Below are 26,780 nucleotides of genomic sequence, written 5' to 3'. Positions count from 1 at the left end.
CAGCCAACATCAAGTTCTTTAGAACTTTGCAGGAATTTTGAATATGTCATGTATGTCCTATCTGTGCCATTTAAACATTAACAGTGTCCTAATATGCATATTATGCAAGGAAACCCGTTTACTTGATAGACTTCACTGTCAGACACTATTGAGTGACTGACTGGTTGTTTTCTCCTTTGGTAATAACATACATAAAATGAGCTGTAAAGGGTAAATGAGCAATTGTCTACATCAATAACCCACTTCTTGTAAGGCCAAACTTTAAGTGATTGAATCTTTGCGTAGCATAAAACGTACGACCATTCGGTACAATGGTCCTAAAATCAGACTTTTACTTACTGGCTCTATAGCTCTTTAGTTGATTCGACAACTAATAGTCGTTATTTTCCCACTTAAAGACTTTTTCAAGCCCTTTCCTTTTAATAAGGGAAGTTCTAAATTATTATTTTTTTCTTCAAATGCCGTTGGAATTTAACCTTTTTCATTTGTTTTGCCTGCAAATGGGACATAGTACCTTTAAGTTCAACAATTACAGTATTCATGTAATTGTATGCATAGACATCAAGTAATATATGGCTACATTAAATAATCATCTTTTTTCAGGGGAGACGGTTTTTTGTTCCCTGTCGTTGCTCTCCTATGCTTCGTGAGAAGGAAATCCACAAAAAAGACCATACAGTCGAATTTACCATTGACTTCCATCAGTTCTTACCAGGTCGGTTATTTTATTGTTCTTTGTTACTTATTAAAAAGAGCATTTTGTTTCATTTTGAAATCTAATAGTATAAGGGATGATATCGTAAGTTATATGTTATGCGATGTGAAGAGAATGTTATCATGACGAAGGTGTGAAGGTAATCTGCTATGACTATAGTCATCGGTACTATACACTTGACATAAATGAGCTGTAGGCCCTGGTTATTGTTGTTATTACAAATAATGTTGTAATGTATTCGTTTAGAGTATCCATTTATTTATGTTTATTATTATACTATTACATAGTTCTGAGTTATATTTGTGTTGCTTTGTATTATAAAATGCGATGTTATTTTATTTACCGGTGCCTCTATAATCTAGTGCTTCATTGGAAAGCAGGCCATTCATTTTTGTTAATGGCTTGAATGGAACTACCCTTCTGAAATACATAAAAAAACGTACCTAACCTGAGGGTATCTTGAATTACAGTATGTTAATACTCATACATACATAAGTATGTCACTTCTTTCATATCAGCCAAGTCACTGCCGTAAGGAGATTTTAGATATAGGCACAGCGAAATGACATGTTTGTTTACTGTTGATGGATGTAATTGATCATTCTTCTAAACAATGCGCCAACACAATATATCGCCTACCACAACCCCTACGCCCAACCTGAAAAATAATCATTTAGGCATATAACGCAAGTCACTAAAAACCTAGATAGTGAATTAAACAAAAATTGTTGATTATCCTTTGCATACAGACCAAAGTTTGCGTTAACGAAAACCTTTTGTTTATATATGTTTTTTTCATAACATTTTATTAGTTTATAAACATGTTTCTGATTATTATTATTATCATTATTATTGGTTTGTTACTATTATTTTTATAATTATAATTATAATTATTACTTTTATAGTTATTAATATCATGAATATTATCATAATCACAATCATCATCATTTTTTTTGCTGATCTTATACTCTCATATTTTGTTATATCCCGAGGTTTGTATATTCTTTAGACGAAACCAGCCCGAAATTCTGAACTTCAAACTGTCCAAATCTTTATAATGTTGATGAATCCGTCATTATTTCGTAGATGGTTTCTTACACCGGTTCTATGTTCGAATGGCAAAATGGTCTATGGAGAAAAAGAAGTATATCGAACCAACTTTCCACTCCAGGCAAATGGTGTTCTTTGTTGACAATCATCATAGAGTGGAGATGACGAATGAGACCAACAGTAAAGAGTGTCATCAAATTAAGGTAGGACTACATGTACCACTATCCCATACAAGTCATTTTGATGTTTCACTGTGGTTTGAGAGTTATGTATATACCTGTCAGATGTTTACCAGTATTGATTCTACTGCATGGTATATTTTAACCCAGGCGCGGATCCAGGGGGGGGGGGGCCGAGCAGGCCTTGGCCACCCCCCCCCCCCCAAAAAAAAAAAAAAAACCAAAAAAAAAAAGAGAGAAGAAGGAAAAGAAGGGAGAAAGGGAAAAGGGAAAGAAAGAAGAGGAAGAAGAAAAGTAAAGGGGGAAGAAGGAAATCGGGGGGGGGGGCCGAAAGGGCCTTGCCTCCCAGGCTGTTAACCCCCCCCCCCCCCCCCCCCTCCCCCCAATCAAAAAAAAAATAAGAGAGAAGGAAGGAAAGGGAAAGAAAAAAAAGGAAAAGAGGAGATACTGGCGTACTGATAGAGGGGGGGGGGGCTTGGGGGAAATCAAATTCAAACGTGGTTTATTTCTGATTCCACAACGGTGTATTACAAATAATGCTGAAATGACATAATTTCCGAAATTTTTCCTCACTTTTTAGTAAATTATACGTTTGTATGTGTTTGTTGGAAAATAAAAAAAATTCCTAAATTTACAACCAGGCAAAAAAATATGATTCTTGAGATTCCTACATGTCAGGGCCCGAGGTACGGCGGGGATCAAGAGCCTCGAGGCATCAAAATATGCTCATCTGACCGTGATTAAATGCCTAAAACCCCTAAGCGGCCTCTTAGATGATCATCTGACGGTAATTTAATGCCTAAAACCCCTGATTTTTTGGGGCTCCGCCCCCTGGACCCCACGCCAAATAGTGACTTGCCAGTGTCACAAAATAATAAGGTATACACAAAAATATGCTCATCTGACCTTAATTAAACGCCTAAAACCGCTGGGCTTCCGGGGGCCGGCTCCGCCGCCTCGACCCCACTTCTTTGAAATTCAGACAAGGATTAAGAGTATAGAGAACGGTACAACGCATCGTTTTCTTTCTCGCGCAGGAGAGGAGGAGGGGGGGGGGGCTGAATTGAGACGAGGATTCAGATTCAGAGGCGAGAACGGTAATACGAATCTTTAATTATTTAATGAAACGTAAAAGCTTATGCGCTTCGCGCGGGATGGAGGGGGAACTAAATTCCGATGAGGATTATTTTCGAGAACGGTACAATGAATCGTCTTCTTCTCTAATGATTAAATGAAGATTAAAAGCTTCCGCGCTTTGCGCGGGAGGGGGGAACCTGAATTCAGACGAGGATTAAGAGTCGAGAACTGTACAACAAATCGTCTTCTTTCTCTAATGATTTAATGAAACGTAGAAGCTTCCGCGCTTCACGCAGGAGGGGGAGGGGGAGGAACTGAATTTAGACAAGGATTAAGAGTCGGGAACTGTACAACGAATCGTCTTCTTCTCTAATGATTATATGAAGATTAAAAGCTTCCGCGCCTCGCGCGGAAGGGGGGAACCTGAATTCAGACGAGGATTAAGAGTCGAGAACTGTAAAACGAATCGTCTTCTTTCTCTAATGATTTAATGAAACGTAGAAGCTTCCGCGCTTCGCGCAGGAGGGGGAGGGGGGGGGGACTGATTTTAGACAAGGATTAAGAGTCGAGAACTTTACAACGAATCGTTTTCTTCCTCTAATAATTTAATAAAATGTAAAAGCTTCCGCGCTTCGCGCGGGAGGGGGGGGGCATAATTCAGACGAGGATTAAGAGTCGGGAACGGTACAACGAATCGTCTTCTTTCTTTAATAGTTTAATAAAACGTCAAAGCTTCCGCGCTTCACGCAGGAGGGGGAGGGGGAGGAACTGAATTTAGACAAGGATTAAGAGTCGGGAACAGTACAACGAATCGTCTTCTTTCTCTAATAATTTAATAAATCGTAAAATTTTCCGCGCTTCGCGCGGGAGGGGAAAAACTAAATTCAGACGAGAATTATTTTCGAGAACGGTACAACGAATCGTCTTCTTTCTTTAATAGTTTAATAAAACGTCAAAGCTTCCGCGCTTCGCGCAGGAGGGGGAGGGGGGCTGAATTTAGACAAGGATTAAGAGTCGAGAACTGTACAACGAATCGTCTTCTTTCTCTAATAATTTAATAAGTCGTAAAATTTTCCGCGCTTCGCGCGGGAGGAGAAAAACTAAATTCAGACGAAAATTATTTTCGAGAACGGTACAACGAATCGTCTTCTTTCTCTAATAATATAATGAAACGTCAACGCCTGGGAGGGGGGAACTCGCCCCCCCCCCCCGCATTACGTCACTGTTGGTCACCATAACGTACCAATATTTGGCTCGCATAATTTCAAATTTGGGCCCCCCCCCCCTAAGAAATCCTGGATCCGCGCCTGTTTTAACCATAGATTGTGAATTACCGCGTGATCTGACGGAAGAGGTGGATTGGTGTCAATGACATGTTTATGCTGATAAAACAGTGATCTATTTTGCCCATGAAAAATAAAGTCTAAAGAAAATCAATCTTGATGCTAAATATATTACTCGTTACTAGTATCGATAATAATATCGCTAGTGACATTCGTTTTTCTCGCAATGTATGGTCAACAAAATTGGGGATATCAATCCCGTTGTCTCTGTTGAAATTATTGGGATTTAGATGGATACTGATAGCTTATTTAACCCTCTGTGACGGGGGTAATTGTCTATGTGGGGTAACTGTCCTGGGAGTGAGTTGTCCTTGTGGGGTAAAGAAGCTATCAGTATCCATCCAAATCCCAATAATTTCAACAGAGACAACGGGATTGATATCCCCAAACTTTGGATGCGTACGAGTGACATGGCACCAGTGTGCTTCGGCTAATAGGCATTATCATTATAAAATCATCATTAAAAACATGGACAAATCTAGTTTAGTTATAGAAATATCGAAGAAATTGACACAATTAAGCGATTTTGGTATTGACATACAGCTTTGAGCTTTACCTGTGCATTGTGACCTATTGGGAAACGAAAGAGCCGACAGTTTGGCTAAATATGCAACAAAAACAGAACACATAGATGTAACTGTACCACGAAATAGGTCTGAATTAACTAACCACATGCGTCATTTTTATCAGCATTTATGGCAAAATCAGTGGGAAACAATAGACAAAGGTAGATTATTATTTCAGATCCATCCATATATAACGAGACTTATTAACTTATCTGGTTTTTGTAGAAAAGATGAAAGGTTATTGCATCAAAAGAGAATGGGAAATTGTCATTATTTGTCCTAAAAATATATGATTTTCTTAGTAACTTTGACTACGCTTTTATTCAAAGTAATATGCTTTTTGCATGTGATTGCAAACACAATGAACACACAGCAAACTTTTTTTTCTGTAGAAATATATGTATTATATTCTAAACCTACAAATGTGTGCTTATGAAAATTAGACATTTTGAAAATGCTATTATTTTGTTTTCGTTGTGGAAATGTACACTTGGGTTGAAGTTTAATGATAATAAAATGTATTTTTTGACAAAAAAATGATGATTGGTTGGTATCATCAATATTTGAAAAATTTATTGGTGATTTGTGAGGGAATGATGTCATAGTTTTCCAAGATTTTTTACGTCAGCATAATATGAAATGTACCTACAAAAAAAAATGAGTTGTCTGATTTTCCATTAATTTTTTTTTTCTTCAGATTTTTCTGCTTCTATTAAAAGCATTTTTTCTGAGATCGAACTTGCTTTAGTAGGCGGTTTCCCGGCAAATTTGTTATCATCATGTATTAGTCAAAACATATTTTTTCACATGATTGGTAATAAGAGCTTCCATTTCATTTTTTGAAATTGGGGCGTTTCCAATACTGGTCTCTACCTTTAATTGGTGTGGATGTAAACAAATCTAGCTTACGCATGACACAAAGTAAAATATTCAAATATCCTGGTATGCATCTCGATTCCAGAATAAAATGGAATATTCAAATTAACGTAATGTGCAGGGAAAATATTAAACAGGTTAAAATCGTAGCTCGCCTTCAGCTTTGTGTAGCGGCTGACCCAGCAGTGCTCTTTTCATGAAAATGGGATAATTGTTAACGATAATAATGACTCGACCTTTATAGGGGTGACATGAAGCTATGTTTAATACCCTTGATATATCCATATAACTCTAACTTGCATGCAGTAGTCTATTACCCCTCTAACACCTAACAATAGTATTTTAACAACATACAATTTCACCATTTAGGCCTACATCTTTAACACAAGTACTTGTTTTCATCTTCTCTTGGTGTCTTAATAGGTTATGATACATGCAGTGGTCCCACGCGGTGCATCATCCAAAGGAACAAAAGCCAGAGTCAACTTGAATGAGAACGTAAGTACCAACCCTAAAATGAACAGGGAGAGGGGTTTATAGAGTCCTTCCCACTCTTGTAGCATGCATTCAAGGATATATGTTTTGTTTTTCTGCAAGCTTTCTGTATTTTATTGTCTTTTGATACAAAATATATAAACATTTCGTCCAACAGGTACCACGGATCTTTAACAAAAGCGGCCAAAATTTCAATGTTTCTATGTGTATTGTACATGATGCAGAATTGTCAATTCGTATGTGTGAATAGTAAGCAAATAATTACCGTTGATGAAGGTGATGGGACAAAATATCACTTCCAAGGCGATCTGGATGTAGCTATCTTTCCAAAGAGGAAAGATAGCATATACATTCAGATCGCCGAGGAAGTGATAGTTTGCCATCGCCTGAAACCAAAAGGTGATTATTTGCTTTATATTCCACATCGGAAACTTTAAACTTCTTCCGTCATTTTTAAGCAACGAGTCATCAATTAACAGCTAGCAAACGGTGTACGAAACGTATGATGTATGCAGTATGGTGGTGTGACCATAGTTTGCGTGTGACCAAAGTTTGCGTACTTACACTAAAATCGCTTAAAGAGGATAGCAATACGCAACGTATACAATTAAAGTGCGTTGCACTCAGTAGATAGTACTACTATCTACACAGTGCAACAACCTTTTCTTCTCCCTTCAATGATGGGTGAACTATCTCTCATCACATGATTTTCTTTTGACCAATCGTAGAGCAAGATTCTTAGTATGTGGAATATAATGACTATTAGATGATAAGCAATAAGTCAAAAGCTGTTTGAGACATATATGAAACTTCAAGGGCTTACCGTTATCTTCTTTGAGATGCACCATCTTTATACCAAGTTTAAGAATCGTTCGTCCCTGCATAGTCGAGATCGCCGCGGCTGAGAGAGGCCTTTTTAGGATTAAACCAGCGTCATTACAAATTAATCTTATTTTCTCCCCACCGATACTCCGTTATGACATGTAACTGTGCCCCTGTTCCAAGTGCAACCATTTTGGGGTCAGGGATGCTCTTTTGTGACATGTGTGTTATTTCGTCAAGCCACCGGTAAAGTGCATTATGTATAAACCATGTAATTCAGTGTAATGAAATTCAAAGTACATGGAAATAAATAAAAAGTTTCACACGCAGATACTATCTGGATTTATAAATGAATTATACATGTATAACTAGATTATACACCTTGGAAGTTACGAATTGCTCACATCACTACCCAAAGCAATTTGGCGGGTGTCCGATTATACGTACTGCCCCCAAAAATGAATATTAACTACTTTAGATAATCACCAGTCATGGATCTTCATTGCATTGGCAGAACATATGTTCCTATTTAAATTAACAGCAACACAGCCACCGAGATTGAAAATCACCCAATGTCCCATGTTTCCAGTGAGCTACAATATTGCGAGGGGTATCAGCTAGGGGGACGGGGGGGGGGGGGCGCACTGCATTGTCTTAGTGAACTTGATACGTCACTTTGTACATTGTTTTATCATGCTGCTAGTAAATGAATTTTCTTTCATTTATCAAGATTATTGACTATCTTCATGAAACATTGGAGGATCTGAAAAAGCTCTGGGCAAGACGGATGAAATATTCTGTGGGAATATTGTGTCCAAACTGTTCTAAACACGGCGATAAGGAATTGGTCCCCATTAGAGATATCCTGAAAGACCAGGATGAGTATGCTTCTTGTAATGATGGTTGCGTAATAGATGTCAGTTATATCCTGGAAGCATTTAACAAAGGTTAGTATTAAGCTCTGTCTGAACTCAAAGATATGCAGCCCTCACGTATATATGTGTACCGTATGTCATTTTGACATATTTCACCTTAAACTTTAAATCAGTTTTCTACATTCATTTCCCATTCATTTTTATTTTTCTCTCTCTCTCGCTCTCTCTCACTTCAAATTTGTCACTGTTTCCTGTAAGTTTCTATCACGAATCCTGCAAACAAATGCTAAAGGAATTTTTTCGAGCGTGATTTAAATTTGCTGACCATCAAGCAATGTCAAAATCGTCCATTCATTTTCACATCGTTGCTTTTGTTTTGGCATACTTTATGATCCTCTGTATAATGTACTGCTCAAATTCGTTTTTGTGCAAACATTTTCAAGAGGATTTCTTTGAAGTTCTACTGTTAGCTTTATCCTAACAGTCGTTAATCTCATCGTTGTTATTTTCTCAGTATTATTACACTATTATCCGTTAAGTTGGAATAAATCTTCCTAACCTCTTTTCATGATATGATTGTGGCATCCTGGTTTATTCTTGACATACACATATAAAGTTTATATACCGTTTTCTCAGAACTTTATTGATCAATCTGAAGAGTCATAGAGATTGATCAATAAAGCTTTGACATTGTAGGCCTATACAGTGCGTATCAATACAAGTACACACTTTGACAATAACCTCCAGCATCTTAATTTGATGATATCTGTATTCTTTTTTTGTACGCGCTATTTAAACTTTATTTATCACGAATAAGCAATAGTATTACAATTAAAGAGGTTTAAACAAAATCCAAATGGGCGACAGTGTACTATTAGCATTACCGTTATTACTATTATTATCATTCTAATAACTATTTTCATCATCATTATTACTCTTACTATTATCATTATTGTCATCATCATTATTATTACTCTTACTATAGGTTTTCCCGCCCAACTTCGTAAACTTAGCATCCGAATTAACGTTACGTTCATTCAAGTTCGTGCGAAATTGAATGACTATGTAGATCAACATTCAAAAAGCTAATTGCGTCGTTCAATTTGATTTAGTAGCATGCGATTTCATACTCTTGTCACGGAGAAGTGCAAAACGAGCATTCAATTTAGAAAAGCATGCAAAGAGCATTCAAATTCGTGCCGGACAGACGGTAGTATGTATTCGAGCATTCAATTTCGTGATTAGGCATCCATATGTGACATTTGTGCATTGCTTTTCATTTGATGTTAATTTGTCACTTAATATACTTCTGTTTGAATAATTTAATGCTAAGTTTACTTGTAGGAATGATTATGCGTATTCGTTAGCAGATATCTGTCATTACACAGGTAACTGTACCCAGAGAAGGTGCACAATTTGTGACTTCTCTTCTAAGAACAAGCTATATAATCATACACAGATCCTGGATAGCGGTTGAGTTGAGCTTTAGACATGGCTATGATGGAAACAAAATACAATGATGAATAAAGAAAAAGATGTAAAATGAAGAAGAAAAAAAAGATAACCTTCTCAATCCAGATTGATAAAAAAAAAACATTTAAAAAATAACCTCATTTATAATGAAAGATAAGAAGACATGACTGTATAAAGAAATGTTTCATCAAAAATAAAGATCGACAGAAAGAGAAAATATTGAATGCAATATAAATATATCAGACAAATAAGAAGATTGGATAATGTGAAATCATGTCAGAAAAGATCATAGAGAAAAGGAATAAAAAATGAACATGAAAAAGTGAATATCCGAATAAACATCGAGCCTCATACAATAATTATGAGGTCTAGTTATAATTTGAATGACCCGATTGCGAAAGAGGTTGCTCATAGACGAAAATGAAACCGCATTTCGCCAAAGAATTGTCCTCTCACTCAACTTTGGCGAAATTGAATGACGCTAACGCATTTCCAATTCGACTGAACCAAACGTTAATTTGAATGTGCTTGTTTCGAAAATTCGGTGACTCGAAACGAAATTGAATGCAAAAAGTTTAAAAATGAAACAGGGAGCAACGAGTGGAGACAATTTGCTCGAACATGAATGCACGTTAGTGAAATTGATCGCTGCTTTGACGAAATTGGCCGGGAAAACCTATATTATTATTATTGATTATAATGATTATAATAATTATTATTATTTGTATTATAATCAATATTGTTATTATACTATCATAATTATTATCAAAACATGGCTCAGTGGAAGAGCAGTGGTTTCGTAACCAGGAGGTAATTGGTTCGAAACCAAGTCAGTGTGCTTGTGCCTTTTGATAAGGCTTTAATCCTTTGGAGAGGGCTTAAACCGTCCGTCCCCCGTTTGCTTACAACCATATACATGCTTTCTTCGCAGTCAGGTAAAACAATCATCAAACATCATCACATTTTATTATCATTATTGCCTTTGTCATTCATATTGTACCTGCTGTTGTTGTTGGTGCCATCGTCATTCTAATCTCCAGTCATTAATTTGATTACTTTTTCAACAGGAACACAAATTCCGTGGGAAAAGCAAGGAGATTCATCAATCGGTGTACATGTAGATGCAGCGAATTCGAGTAGTGTGACAGGAAATACTTTCATAGGTCAACAGAATATCATTAAGCCTTCTCGGTACGTTTTTGCTGCGATGATTCAATGAACACATATCATATTGGGCATTGTGCAACACATGTTCACCCTCAATCAGAAAAAATCCATGACATTTAACCTAAACATGATTTCATAAACTATTCTGTATGATTAGTATTACTTGTTGTTTAATCCCCTTCTCATCTTCTAAGTTGGCGTTAGTGGGATTTGACCCCGCCCCCCCCCCCCCCCCCCCCCCCCCCACTCCGGGGTTGGAATGACCGCATGCGTGTTACCAAAATGTCCAGTAAAGGGGTACTTTTCGTGCGACAAAGTCCGGCCCGAGAATTGTACAAAAAAAGGGGGTATTTGACTTTTCACCCGGAGATTTCTTTAAAAAGGGGGTGTTTTTCTTTTTTTCTCTCATCTCTTTGGACTCCTGAGAAATTATTCCGAATTTAGGGGGTACATTGAGCATTTTCCGTATTTAGGGGGGTCTCCAAGGCAGGAAAAGCCCGCGAAAAGCCCGCGAAAGGGGGGGGGGGGGTTCGGAAATGTTGGCAGTCCTCAGATAGGGGGTGCTTTCAAAAAGAGGGAACGAGCATATGCGTACCCTAAATAACACTGAGTGGGGGGGGGGGGGGATTTGACCCTAATACCTATAATGAACTCATGACAGCCAGCCATGGAATTATTTACCATGAAAGTAGTATAAAAAGAGGTGGAGCTCAATACTCTACATAATTATCATATAAGGATCATAAGGTTCATATTTATTATCCATTTAGCAATGAAAGTTTGTGATGTTTGCATGCTATATGGATTCATAAATATACATGTACATTCAAATTCAGTAAAAGAATTTAGACTTGACGGAAACGGAAACAAAATTAAAAAAAACAAAACATAGCAATTTCATACTAATGCAACACACAATGTAATGGTAGATACGCCAAGATTGTTGACGATGTAACATAGTACAAAATGATTCCTACGTGAGAATGTTAAAAACTCACACAAAGTTTTTTCACATTCCCTAGAACAAAGGAAACATTTAAATCCTATTTTACATCGTCAAATATTTGTGTCATAAGTGTGTTGTGAAATTTATATAGTCTGTACTAAATGCATATATTAACACTGTATCTCGTGGGAACTCTATTATGCCTAACATTCTTTTGATATATCTATATATGCATGTGTAGCTCACAAAATACACATAATCAATTACGAACAATTCTTTCTTATTGAAATTCAAATAATCACAAAACTTGTATTTTAATATGTTATGGACTTCGCGCTGTTAAAACAATATAATCTTCAGGGGGAAAAATCATTCCCGGAATAGTAGACCCCATAGAAGAGAAACATTGTTTAATCGGATTTATAAATAAAACATTTTGAATGAACAACTTTAATGGGAAAGAGTAACCTTCTGAGTTTAAAAAAAATCCTTACATTAGCATGACATTAATGCAAGTCTAAGAACTAAATGTTTACTTTATGCCTTACAAACCTTGCCTAATTTTATTGTTACCCCTTACTTTCGGTTCGTCTACTAACGTGTCAATTGAATATTTGTTTCCATACGTAGATATAGCCATGGTTCTGAGGATGACAGTCTGGATGAACCCTCAAGGAAAAGAGACAAGAAGACCAACCGAGAAACTGACTCTACTACCGACGAAGATGAAAGAGCAAGACGGGACAAACGAACAATGAGCGATGGTTCCAAGGATGACAGTCTAGATGGACGTCCAAGGAAGAGAAAAAAGAAGACAGACCGACAGACTGACTCTAGCGATGAAGATGGAAGAACAAGAGGGGACAAACAAACAATGTAAGTGTGCGGTATGACCTTGAGCAGCGCGAAAGAGGCTCACAGAGGGGCAGAATGTTATCACTAAATACTGCGCTTTGCTCAAGCTGATTTTGCACTTGTCCTTTTTGAATGTCCATTTGATACCAATGAGTGGACTTACTCAATATATTTTGTTATGAAAAGAAAAGAATAATCTCATCCAACAATAAAAGGGATTTCCACTCGGATTTTGTAACATGTGATAAACCTTAATTATGGAGCGGAATATCATGCCGGGGAAACCGCACGTCGCTGACTTTATTTTTTAAATGAAGCGAGTTTGACACAAGTATAATTATCATTACGCGTCTTCCACACAACTGCCAGTAGCTTATTGGGTCGAACATTTTGGAAGGGGCGGGGTGGAGAGGATACCCTCTTGGTCGCTCCAGTTCAGAAAAAGCTAGAAGCCCCTAGACCCCCCCCCCACCCCTACCTTTTCAATGGCCACCACAATATATCCTCAAACCACAAATAATGTATAGGCTCTGAACTATTTTGGGCATTTATCATTAAAGCTGAATAAGTCGATCTACATGATCAAGGGAAAGGAAAGGTAAACGCAAAACGTTATCATGTCAGTTGGTTGTTTAGAATTCTCCCTTACCGCTAACATTCTTACCTTTGACATTTTTACCTTTGACACTTTTACTTTGATATTTTCACTCTGACATTCCAATATCTGACCTTTTTTGTTTAACCTGTGGCATATTTACTCACACATTTTTGTCGCGCCTGCATAGCAAAAGCAAGCCATAGTCGCCCCTTTTCTGGTGACGGCGGCGGCAACATCACAAACTTAACCTAAGATTATGTTTTTGAATTATTAATATAATTTTGAAAGTATAAGTTCTTATTCAACGAAACATAGATTGAAGGATTGTCAAGTATCCCCAATCATGTGGGTTGAATTTTAGGTCATTAAGTTAAGGTCAAAGGTCATTTCAGGTCAACAAACTTAGACTATGTTGTGGCATCTACATCATAAACTTAACCTGAGGTTAAGATTTTGAATTTTAACATAATTTTGAAAGTATACATTCCTCTTCCATGAAACTCAAACATGGGGGTTATAAAGTATCTCCAATCATGTGAGTATGATTTCAGGTTGCAAAAGTCAAAGGTCATTTCAGGTCAACAAACTTAGACTGTAGTATGTTTTAGAACCAACATCAAGATTTTGAATTTTTAGCATAGTTTCCTAAAGTATTTGTTCAAATTCCATGAAACTTGTACCCAAGGGTTATCAAGTATCACAAATCATATGACACTAGGTCCAGGTCAAAAAGTCTAATTCAAAGGTCATTTTAGGTCAGTAGACTTGGATTATGTTTTCACAACTTAATGAGAATTAATATTATTTTTTTTTTTTTTTGTTCATATTTCATTAAAGTTATCAATCTTGTTACAAATTATAGTAAATAATTCTTCTGATGATTCTTAGTCAATATTCACTTCAAAATGCTCATTACATTCTGAGGATTTCCTTTTTGGGGGCCTGTTTAAACATGCTAATGGGCTACCCTGCCGTTAAATAATTTCAGCAATATATCGGGGGGGGGGTGGGATTTTTCACTATATCAAATTGCGTTATACAGGCGCAGGCGAGACCGCCGAGAGCGTTTCCCTTGTTACCTTTGTCATTTTGACTTCTGACATTTTTACTCTCCATATTTTTACCTCTGGCACTCTTACGGCTGACATTTTTATGCTTTCGTTACGAAGTAGCCAGAGGTATTATGTTTTCGGGTTGGTCGTCAGTCAGTCAGTCCGTCTGGACGTCCCGTTTAATTCGTGTGATCGGGTTATCTCAAGAACCGATTGATGGATTCCTGCCAAACTTTGGTCATGTATGTATCTTGCACAGCTAATAAATTGATTATATTTTGGGGTCACGAGGTCAAAGGTCACATGGCTCATTATGTATCCAAAAATAGCATGTGTTCACACTATCATTAGAACCTCCTATGGACAGATTACCACCAAACTCAGGACATGTATGTATCTTGTTGAGCCAATGAACTGATTAGATTCTTGGGTCATGAGGTCAAAGGTCAAAGGTAATGGGGCTTATTAAGTATGCAAACATTGCTTGTGAACGCATTATCATTAGAACTGATAGATTGGATTACTATCAATCTCAGGACATGTTTGTATCACGCAGAGCCAATGAACTGATTCGATTTTAGGGTCGTAACGTCAAAGATCAAAGGGTCATACATGTATACAAAAAAAGCTTGTAATCACGATATTCTGAGAACCTGTTAATGGATTACAATCAAACTTAAATTTGAAAGATTGCTTCTGTTTTGGTTTGTAAAATTGCTCTATGGCGGAGGCATCATTTTTGACTGCGCGCAGTCGAAGGTCCATCTAGTTACCTCTGACACATTTTCCTATGAACATTTTACTACTGACATTTTACTTCTGGCATTTTTACGTCTGACCCACCTACCTATAGCATATTTACCTTTGACATTTTAGACTGAACCCTCTGATCAACCATGCAAAAACACACTAGTCTATAAATGTTGGCTTTTAGATTTCTAATTTTCCCTCATGAAAAAAATAGATGCATTACAAGGCTTCCAATATTCGAAAAGAAGATCGAAGTTGCAGCAAAGAAGCATTTGGTACCCTAAATATCTAGAGGATGAATGTTCTTAAAGGCCTTGAGAGCTTACAGTGAGATATCGACTCAAAAACGTGAAGAAAACTGAAATATAAATTGATGAAGTCTCCAATGACAACCCAAGCACCTAGTGCTAGCTTAACAAATGAACTATCATAACACTTGTCCCCAAATTAATGAAGAGTTGCTCATGGACCGCCATTGTATGCGACGTGGGTGAAAATTCAAAATGAGTTGAGAATTACTTTACATAATATTTCCTTATTGTTTTATAATTTCTTGTTGTATAGTGACACGGTATCAGATGTACAACTGAATACTCTTGCAGCCCGCGTCCCTTACGATAAATACCATCACCTGTCCGACGAACTTGGTATTGAGTACAACGAGGCATCACGTATTCTGAAGCAGCACGGAAGTGACTCTAAGCCAGCGACGAGAGAGTGCCTTTCTGTATGGAAATACAAGATAGGCGGAAGCTCCACTGAGCTGAATAGGATTTTAAATGCTGTTCATTTAGGAGGTATATAGATGCAAAATATGAAATAGATCTCATGTAAAGGAATCCTTGATAGCTTTTCACCTAAATGGTGTACAGAAAAAGCTTTCTATTTCACTATGTTTAATAAGTTGGAAAACGGATATCAAAGTGCTTAGAAGGCTGTCAATGGAGCGTTTGGAAACCCATATACATGGTTACACATTGTTATGTCGAGCCCCCGTATCATTACCCCGTAACCTTAAAATATATCACTAAAGGTGTTGCGATGGTTACCAGCCTCCCGAATAAAGATATAAATGAAATGTTCCTTGTCATTGACGGATGAGATAGAGACATGAATCTTGACTAAGCTCAATTTTGTCTTTTCTGTCTAAACTAACTTACATTGACATTTACTTCCAACTGCAAATTGTAGTCAAGGAAGTTGTTTCTTCGTCACATCGATTGAATTTTAAACCAAGCCCCTCTTCCGTTACAGATGTGCAAAACCCTTTCTCGTGGACGTTCATAGTGAGTGTCATGGGCAGACATTTACTTTAAAGAAACTGTCAATTTCCTATCTAAGATAAAGACATACCTACTGTTTTGTTTATTCTATTTTTTTCTTATTATTTACACATAATGTGTGTTGAGAAAGCCATATTTTAGGTTAAATCTTTTTCATAAAAAGTACATACAAAAAGTTCATAGGCTCAAATAAATTATAAGAAAAACGACGTCCCTCAATATAACTGGCAGATTTATATAAGCAACATAAACACAGGCCTCCAAAAATCCTAGGAAGTAATTGACTTAAGGGGTAATTGTCCTAGGGGTAATTTTCTGGGGAGGGGGGGGGTCAATGTTCTATTAGTTTATTGAAATTATTTTAAGTACCTAAGGCCAGATCACCTTGCATCATAATTTTACATGTATCGATAATGGAGCAAATGATTTTAACCTTAGACAAATACCATTCTGAAGGGATCTTTGACCAAACCGGAGGAGAGCTACATATTCCATCATACGGACTCACTCTTTCCATCCCTCCCTGTGCACTGCCAGAGGGATCTAGTGAAACAATAACTTTAGATGTTCTCACAGACATCCCACCTGAAATCTCTCTGAGACACGACGAGACGCTTGTTTCCTATGGCTTCCAGTGTCTTCCGTCAGGATTACAGTTTGAATCAGAGAAACCTGTCAGATTGAAGATGCCCCATTGTGCCAACCTCATTGATCCAAGAAAAGTACAGGTCGTACTGTACTCCATGAATCACGGTAAAGCAAAAGCTGAAAGTTCTTTAACACGTCCAACTCAGAAGAACAAAAAGTTTGATTGTGTACATTAATTTGATAATAATTTCGCCTTCCCTCTAAACTAAATGGATAGCATTCCAGCCAGTCGTCGTTTTACATACATGCACATTATAATCGAACTAAACTAAACGCATCTTAGAAGATAGCCGTTTAGTGTAGTAAGGATCGGAGATACACTAAAAGGGATTATAAAATGGGTAGAAGAATCCCTGCAATCTGATTGGTCAATTACCGTGTAGTTATTTTTACTGGATGCACGCGATATCGGTGATCGATACCACAGATATTCCTTTTTTTAATTATTATAATAATTATTATTACTTTGATTTTTTTTGATAATTTTTTTGGGGATAATTTTTTTTTTTTTATAAATAGTTATAATTATTAGTTTTTCTTGTTTTTGTGATAATTCTTTGAAAAAAATATTTAAAACTAAAATTATATAATTTTATTTTTAGAGTTTACAGTTTAATATGCACTGACAATTTTTTTTTTTTTTTTTTAATTTTCATGATAAGTTTACCGGAAAGCATGGCTATGGCAAAATCATGCGTCCGGTAATTACCGGAAAGCATGATTTGCCATGCACCCGGTAAATCTGTAATATAACAATTTTTTGTATTTTTGACGATTTTTGGGGCCCCATGTTATAAAACAGATGATGCACTGGTTTAATTTGTGGGTCGGTGTCATTGTGTGCACGCGGTACCTTTGAATTTGATCTAAAACCATTCAAAGGTACCTTGTGCACACAATTCCTACCGACGCAATCATTTGTATATTATTCGGCTAGGCTCTAGAGTACTTGTTGGAGTTGTAGTAGTAGAAGTAGGAGTAATTAATAGAATGATGATAATCATACTGATAATAATAATGATAATGATAATATTTTTCTTAGTGGTATTAGTTTTTATGATAATGATAAAAAATATAATACTGATAATAATAATTTTGATTACTCTGCGAGATTCATCACCATCAATGCTATACTCCTCTTAAAGTTACAGCAAAAATTGTTACCCCAGCAATTACCAGGTATACCCATTGACACCTACGTGGTGAGTGGCAAACTACTACTACTATGTTTTGCTTTTAATTCATTTCATTTTTATTTATATTTTTACAGACGGGGAAGCTGCTCGCATTGTACAAACTTCAAGAACCTGTCGGGTTACATATAGCCATGTGGAGATTTCACTGGAGCACTTTTCAAAAGGATATATGGCCATGATTAAAGATGTTTTCACGAAATACAAACGAATGTCCTTCATGCCTTTTCTTCCAAACATAATGCCACAGTGCAGGAAAATGATGCTGCAGTTTCGCATGGTTACCAAACCTCATACAATCTATTGGGTATGACATAAAACATTTCTCATATGAAGCAATCTTTTTTACTCATGAAAACCCACATTCACCAATGCTCACCATGAAATGCTCACTTATACCCCATTCACAGTGGCCTCAAACACCGCGACAGCAGCGGGACTGTCCCGCTGCTGTCGCGGTGTTGTCTTCAGTGTGAAGGCTCGGACTCGTTATAAACTATCGCGGGATAACACCGCCTCGCGATAACGCCGCGACAAACTATCGCTAGGTTCGCCTAGCTACAGCAGCGGGACAGTCCCGCTGCTGTCGCGGTGTTTACTCAGTGTGAAGGCTCTCCGCTATAACACCGCGACAAACACGTGTGATTTGTTTACTTACCTATCACTGACCTCTTTTCTCCAGCAATGGGGAACATAAAGTGAAATAGAAATAAAGTAACCAGTGGATTCGAATTGATTTTATTATTATGTAGATATTATAATTATCCAAATAAAAATATTTCACACTTCAAAAAATTAAAATATTCTGACTGGAAGCAATAAAAATGCTAGTTTTTTAAAAAGTAATATGATCGAGGATACAAAAAGCAACTTGAAATGTTTACCTTTCACGAAACGAATGCTGCACTCGAGCATAGTGAACTAAAATATTGCGATTCGTTCTCTGCAATTCCAGTAGAATGAAAGCGACAGCAATACGTAAAAGTATAGATAGATCCATAGCTAAATCGAGCTAGCTACATGAGGAAGAGTGTGTAAAGTGCAGCTTGCGCGCGCAATTTCAAGCAATCGAAAACCCCGCGCTGAAGTATTTCCGGTCATATCGGGGTCACTCGCGGGTCATGAGCCATGCATACACGTGTTTGTTACGGAGGTAATAAAAATCACCCGCTGCAGCGTGAATGGGTACATGATATTTATCCCGCTGCTGCAGCGGGATAACTTTTCTACTGTGAATGCATTTGTAGCGGTGTTATGGCGGTGTCGCCGCTCCGCTACAACGCCGCTACAAATTTTTAAAACCACTGTGAATGGGGTATAAGTCACTAATGATATAATTATATACTTTGATAGGATCGGCGTCGTTATTATTAACATGAAATACGTAAACTAAATCCGTACTGTTGGTCATGACTACAGATTTATGTTGAAAGAATAAATGTATTTAACGATTCAGATGATATTTAAATGCTAGGTTTTGCATGGCGATGTGTGTGATATTCATAATCTTTGCGCTTTCTCTATGTGGATACTCCACAAAAGACTTGTGAACTTGATCTGGTTATCAAAGGGGAGAGAGTCATGACCCGGTTTGCCCCACCTTTCCTGCACTCTATACACTAAAGAATACCTCTCTTCATCTTCTCTACCTCTCACCATACAATATCAAGCAGTCCTCCAAAGGACAACCGAAGAACACGCTCACTCTCCTTTCTACTTTATCCCCTTTGAAACCCAACAGCCCTATTCACACTACCCACGTGGTGAAACCACAAACTTATGGAATGTTAAACTGATTCATATTGAATCCACTATGGGCATGGTCAAAGACAAGTTCTTCTGGAAGCTCTTGTCAATCACTCTATAAATTATCAAAAGTACTGCTTTTACCCCTTCCTCCAAACTATAAACTATTATTTTGAATGGGGAGACATGCAATATTTGTATATTCTCAAGTCTGACAAATTTGTTTTTATAAACATTATTTGTCACATTACCTTGTCACAGAGAGATGTTCATGAAATCAGAGAGAAAGCAGAGTATCAACCCGCTAAAGATGATGACGATGAGATGAATGTCAAACATAAAGATTTGGAAGTCACTTGCCAACTAAATGATAATGACACACTTAAACAGGTGAGAGTCACCCCCCCCCCCCCCACACACACACACACACTTTGCCTTCCCATTCCTGTATTATATGTTGCGGGTCTGAGTTGAAACTGGTCTCGACTGTATCATCATCTTAAGTATAGTAAACGTTTTTATTATTTATTCTTTATGTCTCATTTTGAATACAAATTCATATATTACCTAGTAAAATGAGCCTTTAAGCTATGGTCACAACTCAGAGCGACGACCGACCGATTTGTAGCCTGCTCGGTCGCCACTGGAATTGAGGCATCGCCCCACGATTTTTGGAGAATTCGAGCAGGCTGTAGAGCCTCAACGATGCCTGGGTGGTGCCCTGTCGATTTCCCGTCGGTCGCCGGTCGATTTTAGGTCAAAACTGTGGGAAATAGGGGAGCTTCTCCGGGCGGCGTCCCGGTAGTGACCGACTGATGACCCTCCGATTCCTGAGCGGTTTCCCACCGGCCACCTGCTGATTTTGAAAGAAATTGCCCGGCAGCCGGCCGGTGATCGGCGGGGCACCAAGATATGCTCGGTGCCGGGGCAGTCGCTGCCCGGGCACCGACTTAATCGAGCGTTCGCCGTCGACCGATTTAGGTCAAAAATTGAAGCCGCCAGGTCAAAGGGGATTTTGAGCTCGCCGCCCAGTGACCGACTGATCTCCTAGCGGGGACCGGGCAGCGACCGCTCTGCAGACTTTGACCTAGCGGCTTCGATTTTGGACCTAAATCGCTCGATAGTGAACGCTAGATTAGGTCGGCGCCCGGGCGGCCACCGTCCGGGTTCCGAGCGTATTTTGGGCAGCGAGTGAAAAGTAAGCAGGCGCCGCAGAATTTTAACTCCGCGCTAAAACTTCAGCGGCGACCGAGCGATGTCCTAAAAACAAGCGGTGCTCGGGCGGCCGCCGCTCGGTGACTGGGTGAAATCGACTAAAAACTTGCCGCCCGGCCGCCGAGCAAACTACTTTTTGGGGTTGTGATCATGGCTTAAGACTACTTATGATATGAAAGACTGTTCATGTAATCTAGGAGAAACCATCTTTTCAAGAACGACCTTTTAATTTGAAGACTTAAAGACAATTTCCTTCCAAAGAAATACAGATAATATGGCAGCATCGCATCTTTGCACTTTTTTTCTTAAGACGCTGATTATGCAACAGTTACTATTGAAAGATACTGAATTCACCGTGATTCATGGAGTACAGAATTATCAATACCTTGGTCGGATCAATGAACATGTCGGCACAATAGGGTATCTTCAATCTGGGAGCACTAGCAATAACAAAAATATTTTATTCGGTAATTTTTGAAGGAATTGGCAATCGTAAACATGCCCAACTAAATTCGGACCCTTCCGTTATGCCCCAAATAACCCCTTGTTCATGGTGTTGCACAGTTGGTTGTAGCCTGATACAATTAGAGCGAGTCTAGTTCTGGTAGATTGATCCCAGGATTTATTAGCAGTATATGCCGACTAGGTGTGTGGTCAGAAATCAATTCAGGTGATAATTAAAGTAACATTTTAAGCTTAAATCCTGCAAAGCAGACAAGTTTGATATATGAATGTGTTTAGAATGTGCTGTCATATTTTAGACCTTCCACATAGACAAGCGCTTGTCTATGTGGAAGGTCTAAAATATGACAGCACATTGAGGGTTCGTAACGCTCCCTACTAAACCATTATTGGGCCTAACTATTTTACCATATTAAACCTACAGTATGTACGAAACTCTTTTGTAAGAGGACATATATTTTGTTTTGTGCCCCCAAATTTCGCAACAACTCAGCCTGCCGCTGAATAAGCACAGGGGGGGGGGGGGGGAGGGGGGAGGGCGGGGGGTTAAGAGCACATTTTTTTGGTCACCTATTAGCACCATTTTTGTAATATTAAAACAAAAATTGAGGGGGAGGGGTTCCTCCAAAACACACACATACAACAAAAATGAAGGGGGGGGGTCGAACCCCCCCCCCCAAAAAAAAAAACCTGCGTACGCGCCTGATCCTACCACCCATAGTATCAATGCCTTGTATTTCTGTACTTGTTCATTTAATGTAATTCACGTGTTAAGGTGTTTTCCCCTACAAATATATTCAAATAGTATTCTGAACCCTCTTTTCCTATCAATTGTGTTAATATTAACGTTTAATTATATCCAATGACAGAATATCAATGCAAGCTTCATCAAAGAGACTAAGCATACTCTCTACTTCGAATTGGATTTTAACGGAAAAGCAGATGACGAACTGGTGACGCTGAAAGTGATACAATCAAAGCTACAGATGGATATAAAGTTAAGAACACATTTCCTTGCTTCTCGTGGTGGGTTAACAACATAATTTACCTTATTTTTTTTTGTTGATTCTTGTAAAGGAGGCTCTGTGTTTCACTTTGAGTATAAACCGCAACTGTAACTACGTTAAAGTTTTGCAGCCAACATCAAATTCTGTAGAACTTTGCAGGAATTATGAATATGTCCTATCTGTGAAATTCAAACGTTAGCAGTGTCCTAATATTCAAATTATGCAAGGAAACCCGTTTACTTGTTAGACTTCCCTGTCGGGCACTGTTGAGTGACTGACTGACTTCATTTTTTCTTTTGTAATAACATACATAAAATGAGCTGTAACAGGTACATGATCATTTATGTACATCAATAACCAACTACTAATGGCCAAAATTAAACTGATTGAATCTTTGTAAGCACAAAACGTACGACCATTCGGTACAAGGGTCTGAAATCAGACTACTACTTAGGTGATTGCAATCACTCATGTCGATTCGACAACTAATGGTCGTTATTTTCCCACAAATAGCCATTTTCAAATCCTTTCATTTTGAGGGAAGTTCTAAATAAGTATTGTCTTTCAAATGCCGTTGGAATTTAACCTTTTAATTTGTTTGACCTGCAGAAGGGACATAGTACCTTTAAGCATGCTAAATTTTTGTTTTGTATTTGGTAACCAATCCATTTTACTAAATCCTTATATTAGGTAAACATTGTCAAGAAAATGTTGACATTTGATAACATTGGTTGCCATGGTTACCTCTTAAATAGAATACATGATAACGGGACTTGATTTCTTAGTCACATCAATCAAATTTTAAACCAAACTTCAAATTTTGTAAGAGGTGGGATACTCTTTGTCATGGGCGGCCATTATGAGTGTCATGGGTAGACATGAACTGTAAACAAAACCTATGAATTTCTTATCCCACTTATGAAGAAATACATCTAAACCTGTTTTCACATTTTTGATTGTACATGAATATGCAATTATAGCACTTTTTGATGACATGCAAATACTAATTGTTAGTTAACACATTGCATGTATATCTGATTTCGACGAAAATGGTATCAAAATGTGCGTAAGACATAAGTAAAAAAAAGTCATGGAACGACAATCTCCAAAAACGTGGAGGTGGGGGGAGGGGGCTCTCTCCCCCAGTACAGTAAGGGTTTATAGAGATGTAAGGATTTTGCTTACATTAATTAATACAACTCTATTAAATTTAAACTTAAACTCACCAACATGGGGTGCATTTTAATTGTTAGCAGATTACAAAAATAAATGAGGCAATAAATTAAATCAGTAAAAAAAAAAATGATTTGTGTAATTCAATCGTAATTTAATTTATAAGGCAACAGGATTATACAACCAATAACATGAGCATAATAAATACATAGTTGTACAAAGTGAACACAATTTCTTACTCTTAAAACAGAAATGACCAAGACATCACCAGGAAAAAAAGAGTCCGCATCCCCGAGACCGTCTGCATCCACAGCAGTCGATATTCCTCCTCAAGGCGCATCAGCAGCAGCCGGTGAAGCTTCTACTTCTAAAGCCAGGTCAGAATTGTTTCCTAATCGCTAATGCCGATAAACGCTAATAATAATTAATTGATAAAAACATCATTGATGGGATAATTCATATCTTACATAATAATATTCTGATATCGTTTTTAGATAATTATCTAGTATAAGTCAGCGTAGATCAAAAGGTATAAGCGAGAATTGTCATGATTGTTTGTGTTCTGTTTTCATGTAACGATTTGTGCAATGCCATCATCTAAGTCAATGTTGACTTCTATTCAGATTTGTATAGATAAATCTATTTTTGGGATATACCCTTTTTTACTTAATGGAGTGAGAGAAAAAATAGAATAGAAGAATACAATTTGAAAGATTTTGAAGAAATTACGTCTCCCGACACTCATCAATATTTTATATTTTGACTCTTGTTATCCACGCTACACAAAAGGAAATATACCATTTAATCTGGCTAGAAATTGTTTACAATTGTATCTAACGAGAAACTGAGAGAGATAAAAAAGATGAAAAGAATTAGAATCCATGCTTATGCTTCGGAAATATCTGGAAAGTCTTATCAGAGTAGGTATATATAAAGCATGTTATCTAGAACAAAATATTTGAAGACATACAAAAACACAAAAAAATCAAGAAGAAAATAATTATGGTGTATGTATCTACTTACAATCCCAGTTATTTAATGTGCTATACACTGTAATATCGCTGAAGTGAGATTATTATATAAAAAGTTACATTTAATATGTTTTCCATACAAATATAGACCTACCGAGAAATCCAGGGACCAAGATTTTGACGGCCTTCTCAAGACAGTAGCTAACCGAATTGATAAGGATATTGACATCGACAATCTAGGCGTAACATTGGGTTTTGAACCTCCGGATATAAAACGTTACCTACAAAAGAACAAACAAGACCACTCGTACATGGGAACACTTAATATGCTTCGGGATTGGAGGAAAAGAACTACAAGGTCCAAAGAACGTGAACAATTGAAGAAAGCCCTGATCTCAATTGATCAAAATCGTCTGGCAGACGAACTCCTGAGCGACGATAGTTAGTATGAACCAGGAAAACATTTACATTTTGGACATACGTATGGTTTAATTTTATACCATGATTTCTAATTACCTCTCGTTATACAAGAATATACAAAGGCGAAACTCATAACCATATCCACAGTTTCACCTGTAAACATAATTTTTATTTGATGGTTGAAGTAGCCTTCAAAATGGCAAATCGATTTGCTTGGTTTGTATGGGAGTCCTATTTGTGTCCTTTTTTTAGTTTGTTGCACGTTGACAATTATGTTATAGAAAGAGAATGAAATTAAATATTTGTGTTGTGTGAAATATCTATACAAGATATAGTGCAATAAATGAGTCTTTCAGCATTTGTGTATATTATGTGCGTGTATATGTGAAAGTGCAATATGAATTCATTAGTGTGCTACCCAAATAAAGAAGCCAAACAATATGTACGGCAAATTAACAAACAGTTGCTGGCAACTTCGCAAGAGATAAACTTAATTAGCATTATATTTTAAACATTAATAATCGATTTCCGCTGGCAAGAACAAATAAATGTAAAGTTTTTATTTACATTTATTTGTAGATTGTGGTATTTATGTTCAATTATGATGTTAATTTGATATTTTACCAGTTGAGCCTGTTTTATCACATGTTCTAACGGCACATGTCGGTGCCATCTTTAGAGTTATTTTTGTTACCATTGCAGTATTAACGTTACCTGTACATGTATATAGGAAGCACAGGTGCATGTTCATAAGTTGTGTATTATGCCGTTGCCTTACTATTGCATAATCATATTGTTTTCATTTATTTCAGTTGGTATATGATGTATTATAATATGTTAATATTTTTGTATTTTCATCTTGATATTTTTTGCAGATACATGGTTATGTAAATATGATTGTTATTGCTTTATTGTTATATCAGTCCGCTTCCATTTGTGTATTTTGTTTACTTCTGATGTTCTGACATTGCAAATACTTATCATTTTCTCAGATACCAGTTTTAATTTGATGATGAAGATTTAATTAGGCAGTGGTTTTGTTTACAATATCTACTGCAGTCCAGTCAAAAGTGTCCAGTCATTCTAGCATTAATTTCAGTCGGTATATGATATTATATTATATGCTCATATATTATTTTGTGTGCATTTTGTATTATGTACATTGCTATAATGTTGTGAAATCTGCTTCCATTTTTATGTTGTGTTCATTTAATTCTAAATATCCCAACGTAACAGCGTCAGCGCAAGCAGGAAGATGAGCAAGTATTTTGTATTCTCTGCCAGATACCATTTCCATGTATTTTGATGATGCAAGTTGAATGAGGTGCTGATTCTGTTCAGTCTAGTATTAGCGGTATGTAATTATACAGTCAAAAGTTCATAATTATTTTCACATACTCGTGAGAATGTTCTAGGCCGCGTAACACAAAGCTTAGTGATTGGTCGTACAAATCATTATTGATTTATGCGACTGAGTATTGATTTTTGTGATTGATTGCACATATTGATCACTGCAATCAATCGCAAAAGTAAATCAGAAGATCAAGTGTTAGTCTTTGTGTTACGAGTCCTGATCATAATGACTTGTTTATTACACATGACGTAGCTTTAAGTATTTAAATCCATTTTCAATGTCTATGACCTGTTGGCTTATTATGATCTGATATATCATGTGTATATAGCATTCTATGTTGTTTTTTTGGCCGTGTTATTGTTTGGAGATGCAAATGATTGTCAGTCTCTGTTAGATGTAATGATGCGGGTAATAGCGCCAGCTTGCGACACAATGTATGTTAAGATCCGAATATGATGCTATAAAGAAC

The 26,780-nt window shown here is 37.2% G+C and overlaps 1 protein-coding gene across 1 annotated transcript; it reads left to right on the top strand.

The window, feature by feature from the left end:
* The first annotated feature begins 559 nt into the window (after positions 1-559).
* On the top strand, positions 560-26,780 carry LOC105447452. Its single transcript, XM_030993909.1, has 13 exons — positions 560-715; positions 1,802-1,968; positions 6,230-6,304; positions 7,854-8,070; positions 10,539-10,662; positions 12,215-12,460; positions 15,404-15,636; positions 16,561-16,875; positions 18,041-18,270; positions 19,971-20,099; positions 22,256-22,412; positions 23,817-23,943; positions 24,686-26,780. The coding sequence occupies exons 1-13, from the start codon at positions 640-642 to the stop codon at positions 24,981-24,983; spliced, it is 2,394 nt and encodes a 797-aa protein (XP_030849769.1). The 5' UTR covers positions 560-639; the 3' UTR covers positions 24,984-26,780.

This window comes from Strongylocentrotus purpuratus, unplaced genomic scaffold (genome assembly GCF_000002235.5).
Source record: "Strongylocentrotus purpuratus isolate Spur 01 unplaced genomic scaffold, Spur_5.0 spur5_scaffold_20, whole genome shotgun sequence".
In the NCBI taxonomy this organism is placed as follows: Eukaryota; Metazoa; Echinodermata; class Echinoidea; order Camarodonta; family Strongylocentrotidae; genus Strongylocentrotus; species Strongylocentrotus purpuratus.
This window is presented reverse-complemented; position numbering and strand designations above follow the sequence as displayed.

What these genes read in the sequence shown, in the direction of transcription:
- LOC105447452 (XM_030993909.1), top strand. Translation starts at nt 640, where the DNA reads ATGCTTCGTGAGAAGGAAATCCACAAAAAAGACCATACAGTCGAATTT. An exon ending in GAGTCAACTTGAATGAGAAC is followed by an intron (nt 6,305 to 7,853) that starts GTAAGTACCAAC and finishes TCATTTATCAAG; the next exon opens with ATTATTGACTATCTTCATGA. An exon ending in ACATTTCCTTGCTTCTCGTG is followed by an intron (nt 22,413 to 23,816) that starts GTGGGTTAACAA and finishes CTCTTAAAACAG; the next exon opens with AAATGACCAAGACATCACCA.